Genomic DNA, 13,627 nt, shown 5'->3' with positions numbered 1-13,627 from the left:
GGAGCTAGCTGCTAACAGCCACCGCTGCAACTACCAAACTCCACAAATCCATTCAGCAGCTCCACCATCCACAGTCAGACACACACGGCTGATTACTTACTGCTGAATTACAGCTCACAACTCGCACCAACCTAAACATCCTGGTGCAGACTATTTACTGGAGTTTACAGCCTGTGGCTCATGAGTCATTTGAAGTTACAAGCACAGCCGTTCTCGGCTTTCAATGTCTGATAGTCCACCACGAACACTTTCATCACGTCTTATAAATAAAATTGATTGATTGATTGATGGTCTCATCTTGTAAAATTAAGCATGGATTTCTTCTCAGTTTTTATTATCAAGGTCTATTTTTAGCTCGTCATCGTCTTGTTTTCGTCATGGAAAAACGGTAACAGTTTTGAAAAACATTAAAAAAAAATCTTAACTCAAGGTCCACTTACTAGATTTTTCTGGAGCATGAAACTGTATCTCACAGTTGTCATTCAAGTATATGGTCGACTAAAAAAATAAGGGGTCAATGATAGAGCTGCTGATGAGGGCTGCACGATAAGCAAATGAAATAATATTGCAATTATTTTGACAGATATTGCGATATGAGTTGCAATTTTAGTAGGAATGGTCATTTTTACATTTGGTGATTTGATTTTTGCCGGGGTCTGTACCAAACATTCATGTTCCCCTATGTCTGGACTATGATTTGTAGGCTGGGGTATCTCTATCGCACCACAATGCTTCATTTATAATGTGTTATATATGTTGTGACACATTTCTTTGTCAAAAATTGCAGCTACAGTGATTTTGATATATCTTTTAGCCATACTGCAATTGATAATTTGTGCAGCCCTTCTGCTAATGACCTGCAACATAGGCAGAGCATCAGTGTTAGATTTAAATTGTGATGTGTTTGTGATCACATATGATAGAAACAGCTTTGATATGTTGTGAGGCTGCACAGTAATTATTGTAGGCAAGACATCTTCTGATACAGTGTAATAACAACTTGTTGTAGCTCCTGATTTTTCTCTTCAGGTGTTGATTCAGTTTTGGAAGCTGCAGTTATTATTATTATTATTATTATTATGTAAGTATTGTTAAGCTTTTAGTTGCAGTTCATGTTTATGGTCTGCGTGACGGTGGTTCCTCTTACCAATTCAGTGTTTCATGTGTGTTTACCATGTGTCATCATGAGTTGTGAGCATCAGTCATTGCAACACTTCACGAGTCCTTGTGGCTTTTCTTGCAGCAAGTCACGCAGCAGTTACTGTAACTCACAAGTTGAGACACAAGTTAAGACACAGCTGCACATGAAAGGTGGATGACAATCAGCAGTTAGAATTTAACAATCACTGCCTAAAGTGGAACTCAGTTTATACACTATGAGGAGAGCTACAAAGCTAATGAAAACAGCTATGGCCCTTTAATGTCAGTGTTACCTCACTTTAGGCATGGAGTCTTTTACAAAGCTTTACAAACCAAGGAATTCCATTGATTAGGGAGAGTGTAACAAATAAACATGATGGAGAGGAATTATGGAAAATGTGGCATTCAGTTTTATTTCGTTTTACCCAAACTAGGGACAAAAAGTCCGGATACATCAGCCTCTGCTGTTTCAGTGTAATCGATTCTCTTTTAATGACCCGACTTTACAGAAGTGCGATTCTGAATTATTGGCCTTTAAAGAATAGCTTATCTTTTTGGGAATACACTTTCTTGCTGAGAGTAAGGCAGCACTCGTATGTCTGTAAAGTAAATATTACAGCCAGCAGCTGGTTAGCCTCGCCTAGCGTGTTTCTCAACAGGGGCAGCACCAGCCCCCAGGGGGCGTTCAGGGAACGTCAGGGAAGTGCTCGAAGCAGTATTTTTGAGAGGGAGGTGCGGTGTTTGTGTGTGTCTGCTTTTAATGCCGGTTTACTCCTATGTGCACATTTTCACAATCTTAGCATTAGAAGTTTTTTTATTTTCTGAATCACTTGTGCACACCTGTTTCAGTGTTAACCATGGAGCAGCGTGCTCTGGCGCTCTTATCCGTAAGCTATCCTATTGTGCTTATGAGCAGGGCGCGTTATGATTGTGCTAAGTGGCTAATGGGCATGTAGCTACTTCCACGTTTCAGATGATAGGGTGAATATGGGTAAATTGGGACACTTTCTGAAAATTTACCTTCAGCATAATTTCTAGTTATGAACCAAATGTCTTAGCCCATCATATCATACCATTTTAAATAGCTTGTGATCTCTACTATACTATGTAGAAGAAAAAACAAAGAAACATTAAACACAGGATGGATGACCCTTCACTAAAAACACACTGACCCACAACCAAAATTTCCAGGCGCTATTGGCAAACTGGGACACTTGCAACATCATTAATATCATCACTGGTACTCTAAGTGTGCAACATAATAATGTAAAAGACATAAGTCTTAGCTTTCACCCACAAAAAAATGAATGTTCTAGCTAGTTTTTGTTTTAGATCAATTTAAACAGGAGTATGCAAAATGTGTGGGGTGGCAGGGCAAGATCTTGCTAGCTAGCATAAGCATCACGATTAATATTTTCATTACAAGCTACCTTAATTTGTGCAATTTAAGTAAATTTGTTGATATATCTAGCTAGCTAGATAGCTAAATTTATGAGGGATGAATAAAAAGGAAACTTATTTCCACCTTTATAATGACTTGAATGGTTGTCACAGTTTGCCATTAACACACTGTCCCACTTTAACAATAGCATATTGTTAAAGTGGGACAGCAACAAAATGGCATTTTAAAAAAAGAGTAAGATTCACATGGATGTGATTTTTGAAAATTATGAATCGCCATTACACCCCTTATAAACACAATTACAAACTATCCACCAGTTGTCTTATTTCTAGAACACTAACATCTTTCACCTCAAAACGCTATGTCATTTTAGGGAGTTGAATATGGTGAGCCACGCCCCGAGAAGTGATGTCATCGACACAGAACCAATGTTTTTTAATCTCATACTTACCTATGATGAGCTCAATGATGATTTTTAGTAATATAAGTATACACATGTAAAGATAAATATGATTAAGCTTAACTGTCCCAGTTTGCCCATTGTTCCACTTTAACCATATTCACCCTACGTCATGTTTGTAGTCGACCAATGAAGATGAGTTTACATATCACCTTGGGTTCGTCCTTCACCTTCTCAAAATGATCCCACACTTTGGATTTCCTGCCCGACATGTTATTAACTAGCCTGTGGAATAACTGCAGGTACCAGCCCCGGAAATTAGGGGCCGTACACATGCTGCGTCTTTAGGCTATCGTAGAGCTTCTTTACCTGAAGTCCTGAGTGCAGAGCTGATCTTCTTCCAGGAGCTGTTTATAAGTGTGTAGGCCTATCGCCCGTGGGACAGATGTAAAGCTCTGGGTAGCCCTGCACTAACATGATCAACTTTTCCGTGTTTATCAGACTGAAAATTTACAGAAGAAGGGAAAGATATCTGTCGGCTGTGATTGGTTTGTAACGTGACTCCTGTCTGACTGCTGAGCGTGGCCACTTCCTGTCTCTGTCCTTTCAAGTTACGTTTTTGATTTGTTTTGACAAGTCGCGGCTCCTATCAGAGTTTTATGTTGTTTTTTGGTTGTTGTTTTTTTCTCTGCGACTAAGCGACCAATGAAATCTTGCCAACTAATGACCTTTCTGGTCGACTAACATTTAGTTGAGTATCAGGGGGCGGCCTTACAGAAGACAAATTAAACCAGAAGATAGGTAGTCCAGTTTAATCAAATCTGGTGTTTGTTTCTAATGACATAATACAAAACAATAATCAACAGTAACATTCAGGGAAGACTATCAGCCAGCACTGATGGGGGTGGTAAGGGACATGGATGATAGATGGGGGGGGTGCTGGCCTAGCCTGTGAGTCCCTGACAGTCTCAGTAAAAACTGTAACCTCTGTATCATTGCTTTAAAGTGTCTCCTTAATTTGTCTCCAGCACACAGTCCTCACAGCACACTACAAATCCTATTGATATACAATGTTCAGGCTGTTCAAACAGATGATTCATTTGAGCCAACAATGTATGAGCCACCGTATGATACATAAACGGCGACCAAGATGAATCAGCAGCAGAGGAGCCCACACCAAAACACACACTACCTGACTAAACGTGTCCCTCATTAAATGACATGCAGTGTTTGAGCGGTGTGTGATATCGCAACAGCAGAGGAGGAGGAGGAGGAGGAGGGCGAAGGCATTAACTGTAATGACTCTATAATGTGTGTTGGGTAATGATGTGATTAGTCTGGTTAGGAGACGGTGGCGTGCCTGGCCTGGACGTAACTACTGATGGGGCTGGTGAATGACAAAGAGAGCTGGTATTTCCTCAGCTCAGGAAGTGGAGGAAGTGCCCTATCAGCGTTTGACGGAGACGTAAGGAAGATTTACTGCAGCGCTTCGTAGCAGTGTATGTAAAGGGCGTGGGACAGGCAGGCATGTCCTCAAAATGAGTCCTCCCCTGCGCGGTGTTAATAATCAACTCTGGGAAATTTCCTGGCTGTTAAAATCGTGTCAGCTCCTGTTGAACACCATCTGTAAGAGACTCCTTACACAATTGTTGATGATCCCACTCTGCCAGCTGCGAGGCTGCCTTTGTGTATCATGGAAACTGGCCTGATAACACACCACATGGCCCTTACACAGAGCCCAGGCATATGTACAATGTGTTCACACTGTGTACACATACTGTTTACATCCCTCCTTTCTGTGTCATGGAAATACGTTTCTGATCTTTGAGCAAACGCGCACACACCTTTCGCACACTTAGCATAAACACATCCACACTCATGTTGTGTATGTGTGTGTTGTGTGTGGTAGCCCAGGGGACCATATCCTGTGTGTGTGCCACTGCTTTGTGTTGGCAGCTAATATAAACGCATGTGACGCATGTTTAAAGATCAGGGTCCCAGTGACGTCTCTGGCCGAGCAGAGGCCTGATTTAAACTCCTCCCTGTCTAACATCATACATATACACATGAGGGAGCAGCTTTTGTTTACCGGCTGGGGTTGATTATAGCAACCCTGGAGACAGTCTATTTGGTTAGATGTCCTATTACGCTGCCAAATATTTGTTCATCTCTGTATGGACGAGATAAGGATGGACCTGGAATATTTCACACTTTAATGAAACAGAAATAACCCCTGACAGGAAGCAGAGTCTGGCTGTGGCACTGGAGAGAATAATAGGATATAACAAGGAGGGCTGAGCCAGTGTAAAAACTTTCATACCGGTTTGATATTGAGCCGAACACTGGACCAAACTGGTATACCAGTTTAACCACCAGGTGTTGCACTTGAGTGGAGCTTAATGACACTGTTTCCCAACTGCTTGCATCACAACATCAGAGCTGTCTGTGAATATATAGTGAATACTGCATACATGAAAGGAACAGCGTGTAAGATTTAGGGACATTTAGTGGCGTGTAACGGTGAGGTTTGTAGATTGTAACCGGCTGAAATTTCTCCTGGTTAGGATTCCTTCAGTGTTCTTTGCTCAGGGGGTTTTTACCGGGAGCTGATTTATCTGTGGAGATTTCTTCCTCTCCAAAACAGACGGACCTGATGATTTAAACCGGTAAAATCACAGAATGAAGCAGTTTCATGTTACTAATCAGTGTTTCTCTGACGCTGTTTGGACCTTTGCAGACAGGCCGCTAGTGCAACACCTGCTGATGGTGCTCACCTATTTTCTCTGATAACTGAAAGTGTGCTCATCTTATTTCTAATCCAGAGGTTCAGGAGCTTTTACCAGGAACAGAATTATCCGTCCAAAGTAAACAGACCAGATGATTTAAACCGGTAAAAACACTGAATAAAGCAGTTTCACATTTAAAAAAATCAGGGTTTTTCTGACACTCGTCGTGGAGGGGCTGCTAACTACGGTGAAAACACAAATGTCCCTATGTGGAGTCAGTGTTTGGTTTGTCTGTTCTGGGCTACTGCAGAAACATGGCAGTGCAACATGGAGTCTCTGTGGACGAGGACCAACTCCCTCTGTAGATATAATGGCTCATTCTAAGGTCATGAAAACTGGATTATTTTCAGGTGATTATACACTAAAGAAAGCATAGTTCTTTTATTCCATTTCTGCCCATATATCGTCCTAATTTCTACACACTGGACCTTAAGAAATGCTCTTCTGTTCCGTCATGTAAATAAATCAGTGAAGCGAATAAGGAGGTATCGATCATCCTCATTTCAGCTTCATGAACCAGCTGTTCTTCCTCCTTTGCTGTGCTTTCAAAGAAAGTGACAGGACAGGGCATCCAACAAAAGTTCAGTTAAACTTGCAGCCAATTAGGACACCTCTTTCATCGGCTTCAAATCCAAAATGTAGCCACATTGGCATTAGTCTCGCCAGTCGCCACCAGACGATCAGAGATCTCCACCTTCTGATAGTCTGGGGACACTCCTTTCTAAAGTGTGTTTAACACACCGGAGAAAACGGCCGGCAACAAAGCAACGCCTCTTGCATTTTTGAAAAGGACACGCCCTCCCAGAAATGTGCGCTCCCCCTTTTTTCGTCCGCGAGGAAACAAACACACAGAGAGCCTGAAAATGGATGCCGAGAGATTTAACTCTGTTTTATCAAACGAAATGGATGCCGAGAGATTTAACTCTGTTTTATCAAACGTTTGCTCAGTCCACAAGATTGTGGAAATGAAGGACTTACAGCGACTTTGTTTAAAACTTTTAACGCAGTCGGACTATGTTTACGAGCACAAGAGTTCAGCGAGCCACCGAAGGACCGCCCTGCAGATTTACTATTGGCTCTGCAACGTAGGGAGTTTGTTGTATCCGCCCATCTAAACACAAAATCAGGGAGAAAGTCATCAGTCTTTAGTTAAGCAAAGCGTCTAAAGACTGACTTGTGAGTCTATATTGGCATTAAGTTTTCCTGTCTCGTCTTGTTGCCCAAAAAACACATACATTTTCTTGTAAACAAACAATGTGCGCTGCTTGTTTCCCCTTCTCACCTGTTGCTGTGTTCGGCTCACAGCCTGTCAGACACTAGTGGCTCCTTTAGTCCGTTCATAAAGAAACATCATGTTATTCAGGTTGTCATGTTGCTTATCACTAATGCAGTTCAATCAGGAGCGACTCATTTTTATAGTGAAAATAATATTTATTAACATGTGGACATAAGAATAAAAAAATGTGAAAAGTCTTTGGTGATTAGACCCATCGAGATGGTATGATTTAAGGAGGGTGATGAGTCTAAAGGGAACTCCCCAGGAAATAGATGCTGGTGGTGAAGATGAGATGAGGTGAAGATGTGAAGTAGATGGAGAAGTGCTGATGATCTGGATGAGGAGGGGAATGAGTCTTAGTTGAGCTTGTCCTAGACTCTGGGTACAGTAGCTGGAGGAGGGTGGGAAAGTTTGGCCTAAAATGGCGGCTGACAGCAGCAGAGGAAAGAGTAGATTTGAAATTTAACAGTAGCATCCTGATTGGCTGATAAAGATCGTGGCGAAGATTGATTGGATAACTAGAAGAGTGAAGGCCCATAGTCAGCTGATTGAACTTAACACTGAGCTTTGTTACAAGTTAGCGCTGTGACGTCATCAGCACAGGTACTGCCAGAACGTATGATACTGACAAATGCTGGTTTAGCTTGATCCATAAAATCAAACTAGTTTAAACTCCGTCACTGCACCACACCAGCAACACCAGAAACCAATCCAGCGGTAACAGCCTTGCACTCCAGAGGCGACGCGTGGCTGATAAACAACGCAAAAATGTGAAAAACTTCCCTGTGATTATTTTGCAACAGGTCGTGATGTTTTGACGTGACTCTATTCTGCACAGCGTGATTGGTTGATGCCTTTATTGGTGTCGTAAAAGAAGAACTGATGCTCAAAAATTTGCCGTGAAATATTTGCATTCTGTGTGAAATGACAATAAGTTTGAAGAAGAAAAAGACAAGCGGCCCCGGTGTGTAAAGGCCTTAACCAGTGTGTTGTTTTCCGTGCTGCTGTCTCTGATAGAAGGATCTGTGCAGCAGACGGCCTTCTGTCTTGTCCAATTTGTAAAGTGAGAAGGATCATTTTGGCCGACCACCCGGAGCAGTACGGGCTGTAATGGAACATTCATAACCCTCAATGGCCTCTGGTTACCTGGACAACCCACCCCTCCCCCTCCATTGCCGCCTCCTCCTCCTCCTCCTCCTCCTCCTCCTCCTCCTCCTCACTGTGAGGGAAACATCAAACACAGAAACACACTTAGACCCCAGATGCAAATGAGAGCAGGTTACCAGGTAACTGTGAGAGTAAAGAGGAGTTAATCTCAGTCTACCTGTTCCATCTTTTTGGTTTGAGCTCCACTAAACTATTTCTAAGTGTCGGCTGTGACATCACACATAGCCTCCATTTAATTAGCAGATGCCTCTGATAAACCCGCCTCTCCTCTGACTCTGTGACGCTCTCCCTTCTCTTATCTGTGTGTATCTTCTTGCTGGCTGGTTATTGATGTGACGCGGAAGTCCTGGTTTAATGAGAAATGATTGTGACGGGAGCTCATATCTAAATGTCATCCTCTGGTGGATTATGCCGAGTGCAGCTAGTGGCATTTTGGTGTGGTGTGAAGCCAAGGAGAGAAACGCATGAAGCTTTCTTGGAGTACAATCATCCCTTGGACTTATATTTCCCATCAGGATAGATCCATAGCTACCTTTTTTTTTTTTAAAAAGCCTGGATTGATATTGGTTTTCTTGTGCTGCATTCAGACACCTGTCACAGGCATTTAAACCTGAGCATCAGTTTGATTCCTTTAACAAACATGAACAAAAGCAAGTGAGCCGGAAGCTGGTAAAATATGACCAAAAAACAACCTAAAAAAATAGTTATTAAAAAGAGAGAGAAAAGAAATATTGGAAAAATAGGGAAAAATGTTAAGAAAGCTATATTCATGAATTATTAGAACTACATATTTAAAATGATTATTAAATAAATGAAGAATTGTGAATATATATATGAATATGAAAAATATAAATATAATTGCATTAATTAATTATGATTAAAATTATTTCACTGTATAAATTTTAAAAATACAAAAATTAACCATATTTTTTTCTTATTTCTTTTCTTTGAACTTTTTTTTTTTTTGCTAATTAAATTGCTCATTGACAATGGCAATGCAAAAGACAGTGAGAAAGAAACTGGTAAAATATGACAAATAACCTAAAAAGAATTGTTAGGTTAAAAAATGGGGAAAATGTTTAGAAAACTATATTTATGAATTATTAAAATGACATATTTAAGATTATTATTAAATAAATTCATAAATATGAATATATATGAATATGAAAAATATAAATATAATTGAATCATTTGGTAACAGTTAAAATTGTGTTAATATATACATTTAAAAAATATAAAAATTAACTATATATATATATTTTTTTTTTGCTAATTAAATTGCTCGTTGACATTGGCAATGCAAAAGACAATGAGCAAGAAACTGGTAAAATATGACCAGAAAACAACCAAAAAAAGGGGGAAATGTCCAGAAAACTATATTAATAAATTATTGCAATTATACATTTAAAATTATAATTAAAAATAAATATGAATATATGAAATATGATTAAATTGAATGAATTCTGATTGAAATTATGTTACAGAATTTTTTTTTGTTTGTATTTTTTTTTTAATTTTTAATTTGTTGCCTTCTCTCTTTTTTTTTTTTTTTTTTTGAAAGAAATCAAACCGATTTGCTTAGAGGTAAACTGTGACTTTAATTTAATTTTATAATGCCTTTGATAAATCAAATGACTTCACTATTACTTTACTCTTACTGTCACAAGCTTCTTGTAGCGTTGTAGCAATAAATGTCAGTTTGATAAGAAACTGATTTGAGTTTACTGGCCAACCATTACCAATGATTAACTAGACCAGTGGTTCACAGTGATTCTCAGGTGCTGCAGCTGCCAGGTTGTAAAACAGCTCAGCTGATGGAAAAGACAGAAATTACTGTATCAAAAAAATAAATAAATTGAAGCCATTTGTAACACCTGAACTTTATTTGTTGAGATTAAGCATGTGTGAAAAGCATTAGGCAAGCAGGAAAGTCTACAAGTGATGAAAACATGGTTGACATTTAATCCATTTCTGTTCTTTGAGCAAACTATTAAAGCTGTAGTTGGTAACGTTTATTAAAAAAAAGACCTTTGTGTCATATTTGTCGAAAATATCTACACAGCAGTACATGAGACAGTCTGTGGATAAAATCAATAAAATCCACTGCGACTGAACGAAAACAACCAATCAGAGCCGAGGAATCTGTAACAGTGAAAATGGTTGATGGTAAATGGTCATAATGTGGTTGAAAAGTGGTATGAACCCAGACTTGACTAAACTGAATGTTATATTTTTATAGGGATGCATGATATTGGATTTTTGGCCAATATCCGATATGCGGATATATATCAACTCATGGCCGGTAACTGACACTGATATCGATATAGTCATATGTTATGGAAGATTATGCAACTTTATTCCCTGAATCCTCTGACTGAATATTCCTTGTTTTTCTGTAAGCTTGTGCTCCAGTGTATATTTATTTTTTAATCTGTATTTTCATTTATTGCATTTACGAAGAACTTTTCCTTTAAAATTTGAAAAGCCCGTTTTTGTTTTTTTGTAATTCTTTTTTATTTAAGAAACAAAGAACATGAGGTCGTCACGGGTGTTCCGAGGTCAAAGGTTACAAGGTCCCCCAGTATTTTTCACATTTTTCCATCTCAAGCCTTCAAATAAAAGTCTTTCCATACAGTATGTTTCGTTTATAATCTTCAGCCATTGGGCCAGTGTCAGAGGATCAACTTGCCACCATTTGCGAGTCATGACTTTCCTGCTACTTGCCAAAAGAATCTTTGATAGATATTTATCTTTGTGTGGGACAGTTTCAGATATTTTTCCTAAGTATAATGTGACAAATGAGTAGACTAAATCCATCCCAGTTATCTTATGATTCTCTGCTGCAGTCTCTCGCCAATATGGTTGTGTTTTTGGGCCTCGAAAACATGACGATGATTGTCCAGTGAGGTTCCGCATTGCCTCCAACCAAAGCCGTGGCTCTGTGGGCCTGTTCGCAGTGCTGTAGTCTCGGGGTGATAAAGAATCGCACAAGGTTTTTCCAACCAAAGTCCCTCAGCGGTCTTCAGTTTGCAGTAATTGCCTGTGTCTCTCATGTCTTTGTCCAGTCCTCCTCTGTTATTTGCATGTCCACAGCCTTTTGTTTTCTATGGGTGTTTTTTTACGTCTTGGTGCTTTGAGAAACAGATGTAAAAACTAGTTTTTAAAGCCCTGATGAAGAGCTGCAGTGGTCAAGACATACTCGCTCTTTTAATGATTTAGCCACCACAATAAAAGCTTTTTAATACTTACTTACTTACTAGAGCCTGAATCACCTTCCTGTGAATCCTGTTGTTTCCCGTTCTCCACGAACACCTGACAAAAGGTTTTGATCAATGTTTGATTATACAGAGCGACCAGTCATCTGTCTCTTCCAAAAAAAAATATACCAGTTTGTCATATCAGCAGAAATCGGCATGTTTGCTGATTCAGATACTTCATTTTAAAGCCAATATCGGACATGCTGATGTTAACATACATTCCTATTTTTTACATTTGAAACTTCTATTGAGGTTTTTTTAATGAAGCTTTGGATGTCTGTAATCATATTTTATGATGCCATCATCAACATCATCATCAAAAAAAAACAAAAATCCTTGAACAAAATTGTCAATTTGAAAGTCATTCTTCAGATTTAGTGAGTTAACCTTTTTTTCCATCCGTAGCCGGATGCTTTAGTTGTCCGTCCGATCCATTCTCACGAACATTTTATCTCAAGAACGCCTTGAGGAAATTTCTTCAACTTTGGCACAAGTGTCCACTTGGACTCAGTGATTAGATTTAGGTGGTCAAAGGTCAAGGTTGCTTTGACCTTGCATCCATCCCATTCTTGTTAACGTGATATCTCCAGAACACCTTGGGAGAATTTCCTAAAATTTGACACAAACGTAAACTCATTAGAAGTTATGTTTTTGGCCATAACTCAAGAATTCATTCGCCAATTATGACAAAACTTCACACAAATGTCTATTAAGTCAAAGTGATGAAGCGTTGGACATTTTATATCCAAAAGGTCAAAGGTCAGCTTCACTGTGACATCATAATGTTCTGCATAAAACACTTTTTAGGCCATTACTCAACGTCATATCTCAGGAACAGAAGGGGAGACATTTGGTCAGATACTGAATTTGTGACTCTAATCTTGAAACTGTGCTGATTGTATAGATCTTCTGTGTGTGAAGCATCCATGTTTTCACTGACATGTTTGCTCAGAGGCGTACAACCGCAGGGCAGTAACTCTACTTTTTAATCAAATCAACTGTCTTTAATGAATACATGTATTGGCTTTGTGCCACATGTTTCTGATGTAGACAGTGGTGTTGGAGGAGACCACTCACTGACACGTGCTGTGTCAGTAACTCTGACTTGTAAGAGGTTAGGTGTTGTGACAACAAGTCATAGTTTGAACAATGTTGCCCCCTTGTGGTGTCAAACCCCGCACTGCATGATCACAGAGGAACTGAGGATTTTGGTTTGTTTTATAGATCTTAATAAGTATAAAATGTGTGTGTGCAGGATACAGCAGGACAGGAGCGCTACCGCACCATCACCACAGCCTACTACAGAGGAGCCATGGGCTTCCTGCTCATGTATGACATCACCAACCAGGACTCCTTCAACGCCGTTCAGGACTGGTGAGTTTGAGAAATTTCCCATTTGTCATTTTGTTAGATGACCTCAAAGACTTCTCAAGATCTGAGCGCCAGGTGGTTTAGTGGGAAGGGCAGGCGTCCCATATACAAAGGTGATGTATTTGCCACAGCAGCCGCAGGATCAATTCCAGCCCAGTCAAATAATTGAATCAAATAATTATTTATTTCTTACACCGTAGCATAACTTTTGTTACAGTATTTTATACCTGTGTTATTTTATTTTAGTTTTAGCTCTTTAAAGGGATAGTGCACCCAAAAATGAAAATTCAGCCATTATCTACTCACCCATATGCCGAGGGAGGCTCAGGTGAAGTTTTAGAGTCCTCACATCACTTGCAGAGATCCAAGGGGAGAGGAGGTAGCAACACAACTCCACCTAATGGAGGCTGACGGCGCCCCAGATTCACACGTCCAAAAACACATAATTGAAACCACAAAATATCTCCATACCAAAAACACATAATTGAAACCACAAAATATCTCCATACTCACGTGTGTGCGCTTGTGCGAGACTGTGAGACATGGGCACCGCCTTCATGTGTGTTCACGTGCTTTCGCTGGTCTCGCGCACTCATGTGTGTTCACGTGCTTTCGCTGGTCTCGCGCACAAGCGTGCACACGTGAGCGTGGCACACAGAGAGGCAGTCAGAGCTACAGGCTACAATGAGGCTAAAAACAGAGTTCAAATGAGGTTTTTCCAAACAACTTTTTATGTCGGGGCTTCAGGACACTTGGATCACTACAGACGAGCAGTATGGAGATATTTTGTGGTTTCAATTATGTGTTTTTGGACGTTTGAATCTGGGG

At 39.9% G+C, this 13,627-nt stretch overlaps 1 protein-coding gene and 1 long non-coding RNA gene across 2 annotated transcripts in view; one reads left to right on the top strand and one right to left on the bottom strand.

Annotated features, from left to right (window-relative positions):
- Nucleotides 1-13,627, top strand: part of rab3db (RAB3D, member RAS oncogene family, b) — a 33,521-nt gene that overhangs the window by 13,299 nt on the left and 6,595 nt on the right. The window contains exon 3 of the mRNA XM_050069038.1: nt 12,684-12,802. Coding sequence (XP_049924995.1) covers nt 12,684-12,802 — 119 coding nt within the window. The remainder of the gene's footprint in view (nt 1-12,683; nt 12,803-13,627) is intronic.
- LOC126405347 (uncharacterized) overlaps nt 1-13,627 on the bottom strand; it is an 18,722-nt gene that overhangs the window by 2,439 nt on the left and 2,656 nt on the right. The gene's annotated exons all lie outside the window — the stretch shown is intronic.

Source organism: Epinephelus moara, chromosome 18 (genome assembly GCF_006386435.1).
Source record: "Epinephelus moara isolate mb chromosome 18, YSFRI_EMoa_1.0, whole genome shotgun sequence".
NCBI lineage: Eukaryota > Metazoa > Chordata > Actinopteri > Perciformes > Serranidae > Epinephelus > Epinephelus moara.
Note: the sequence above shows the minus strand (reverse complement) of the source record. Positions and strands in the feature narration are given on the sequence as shown.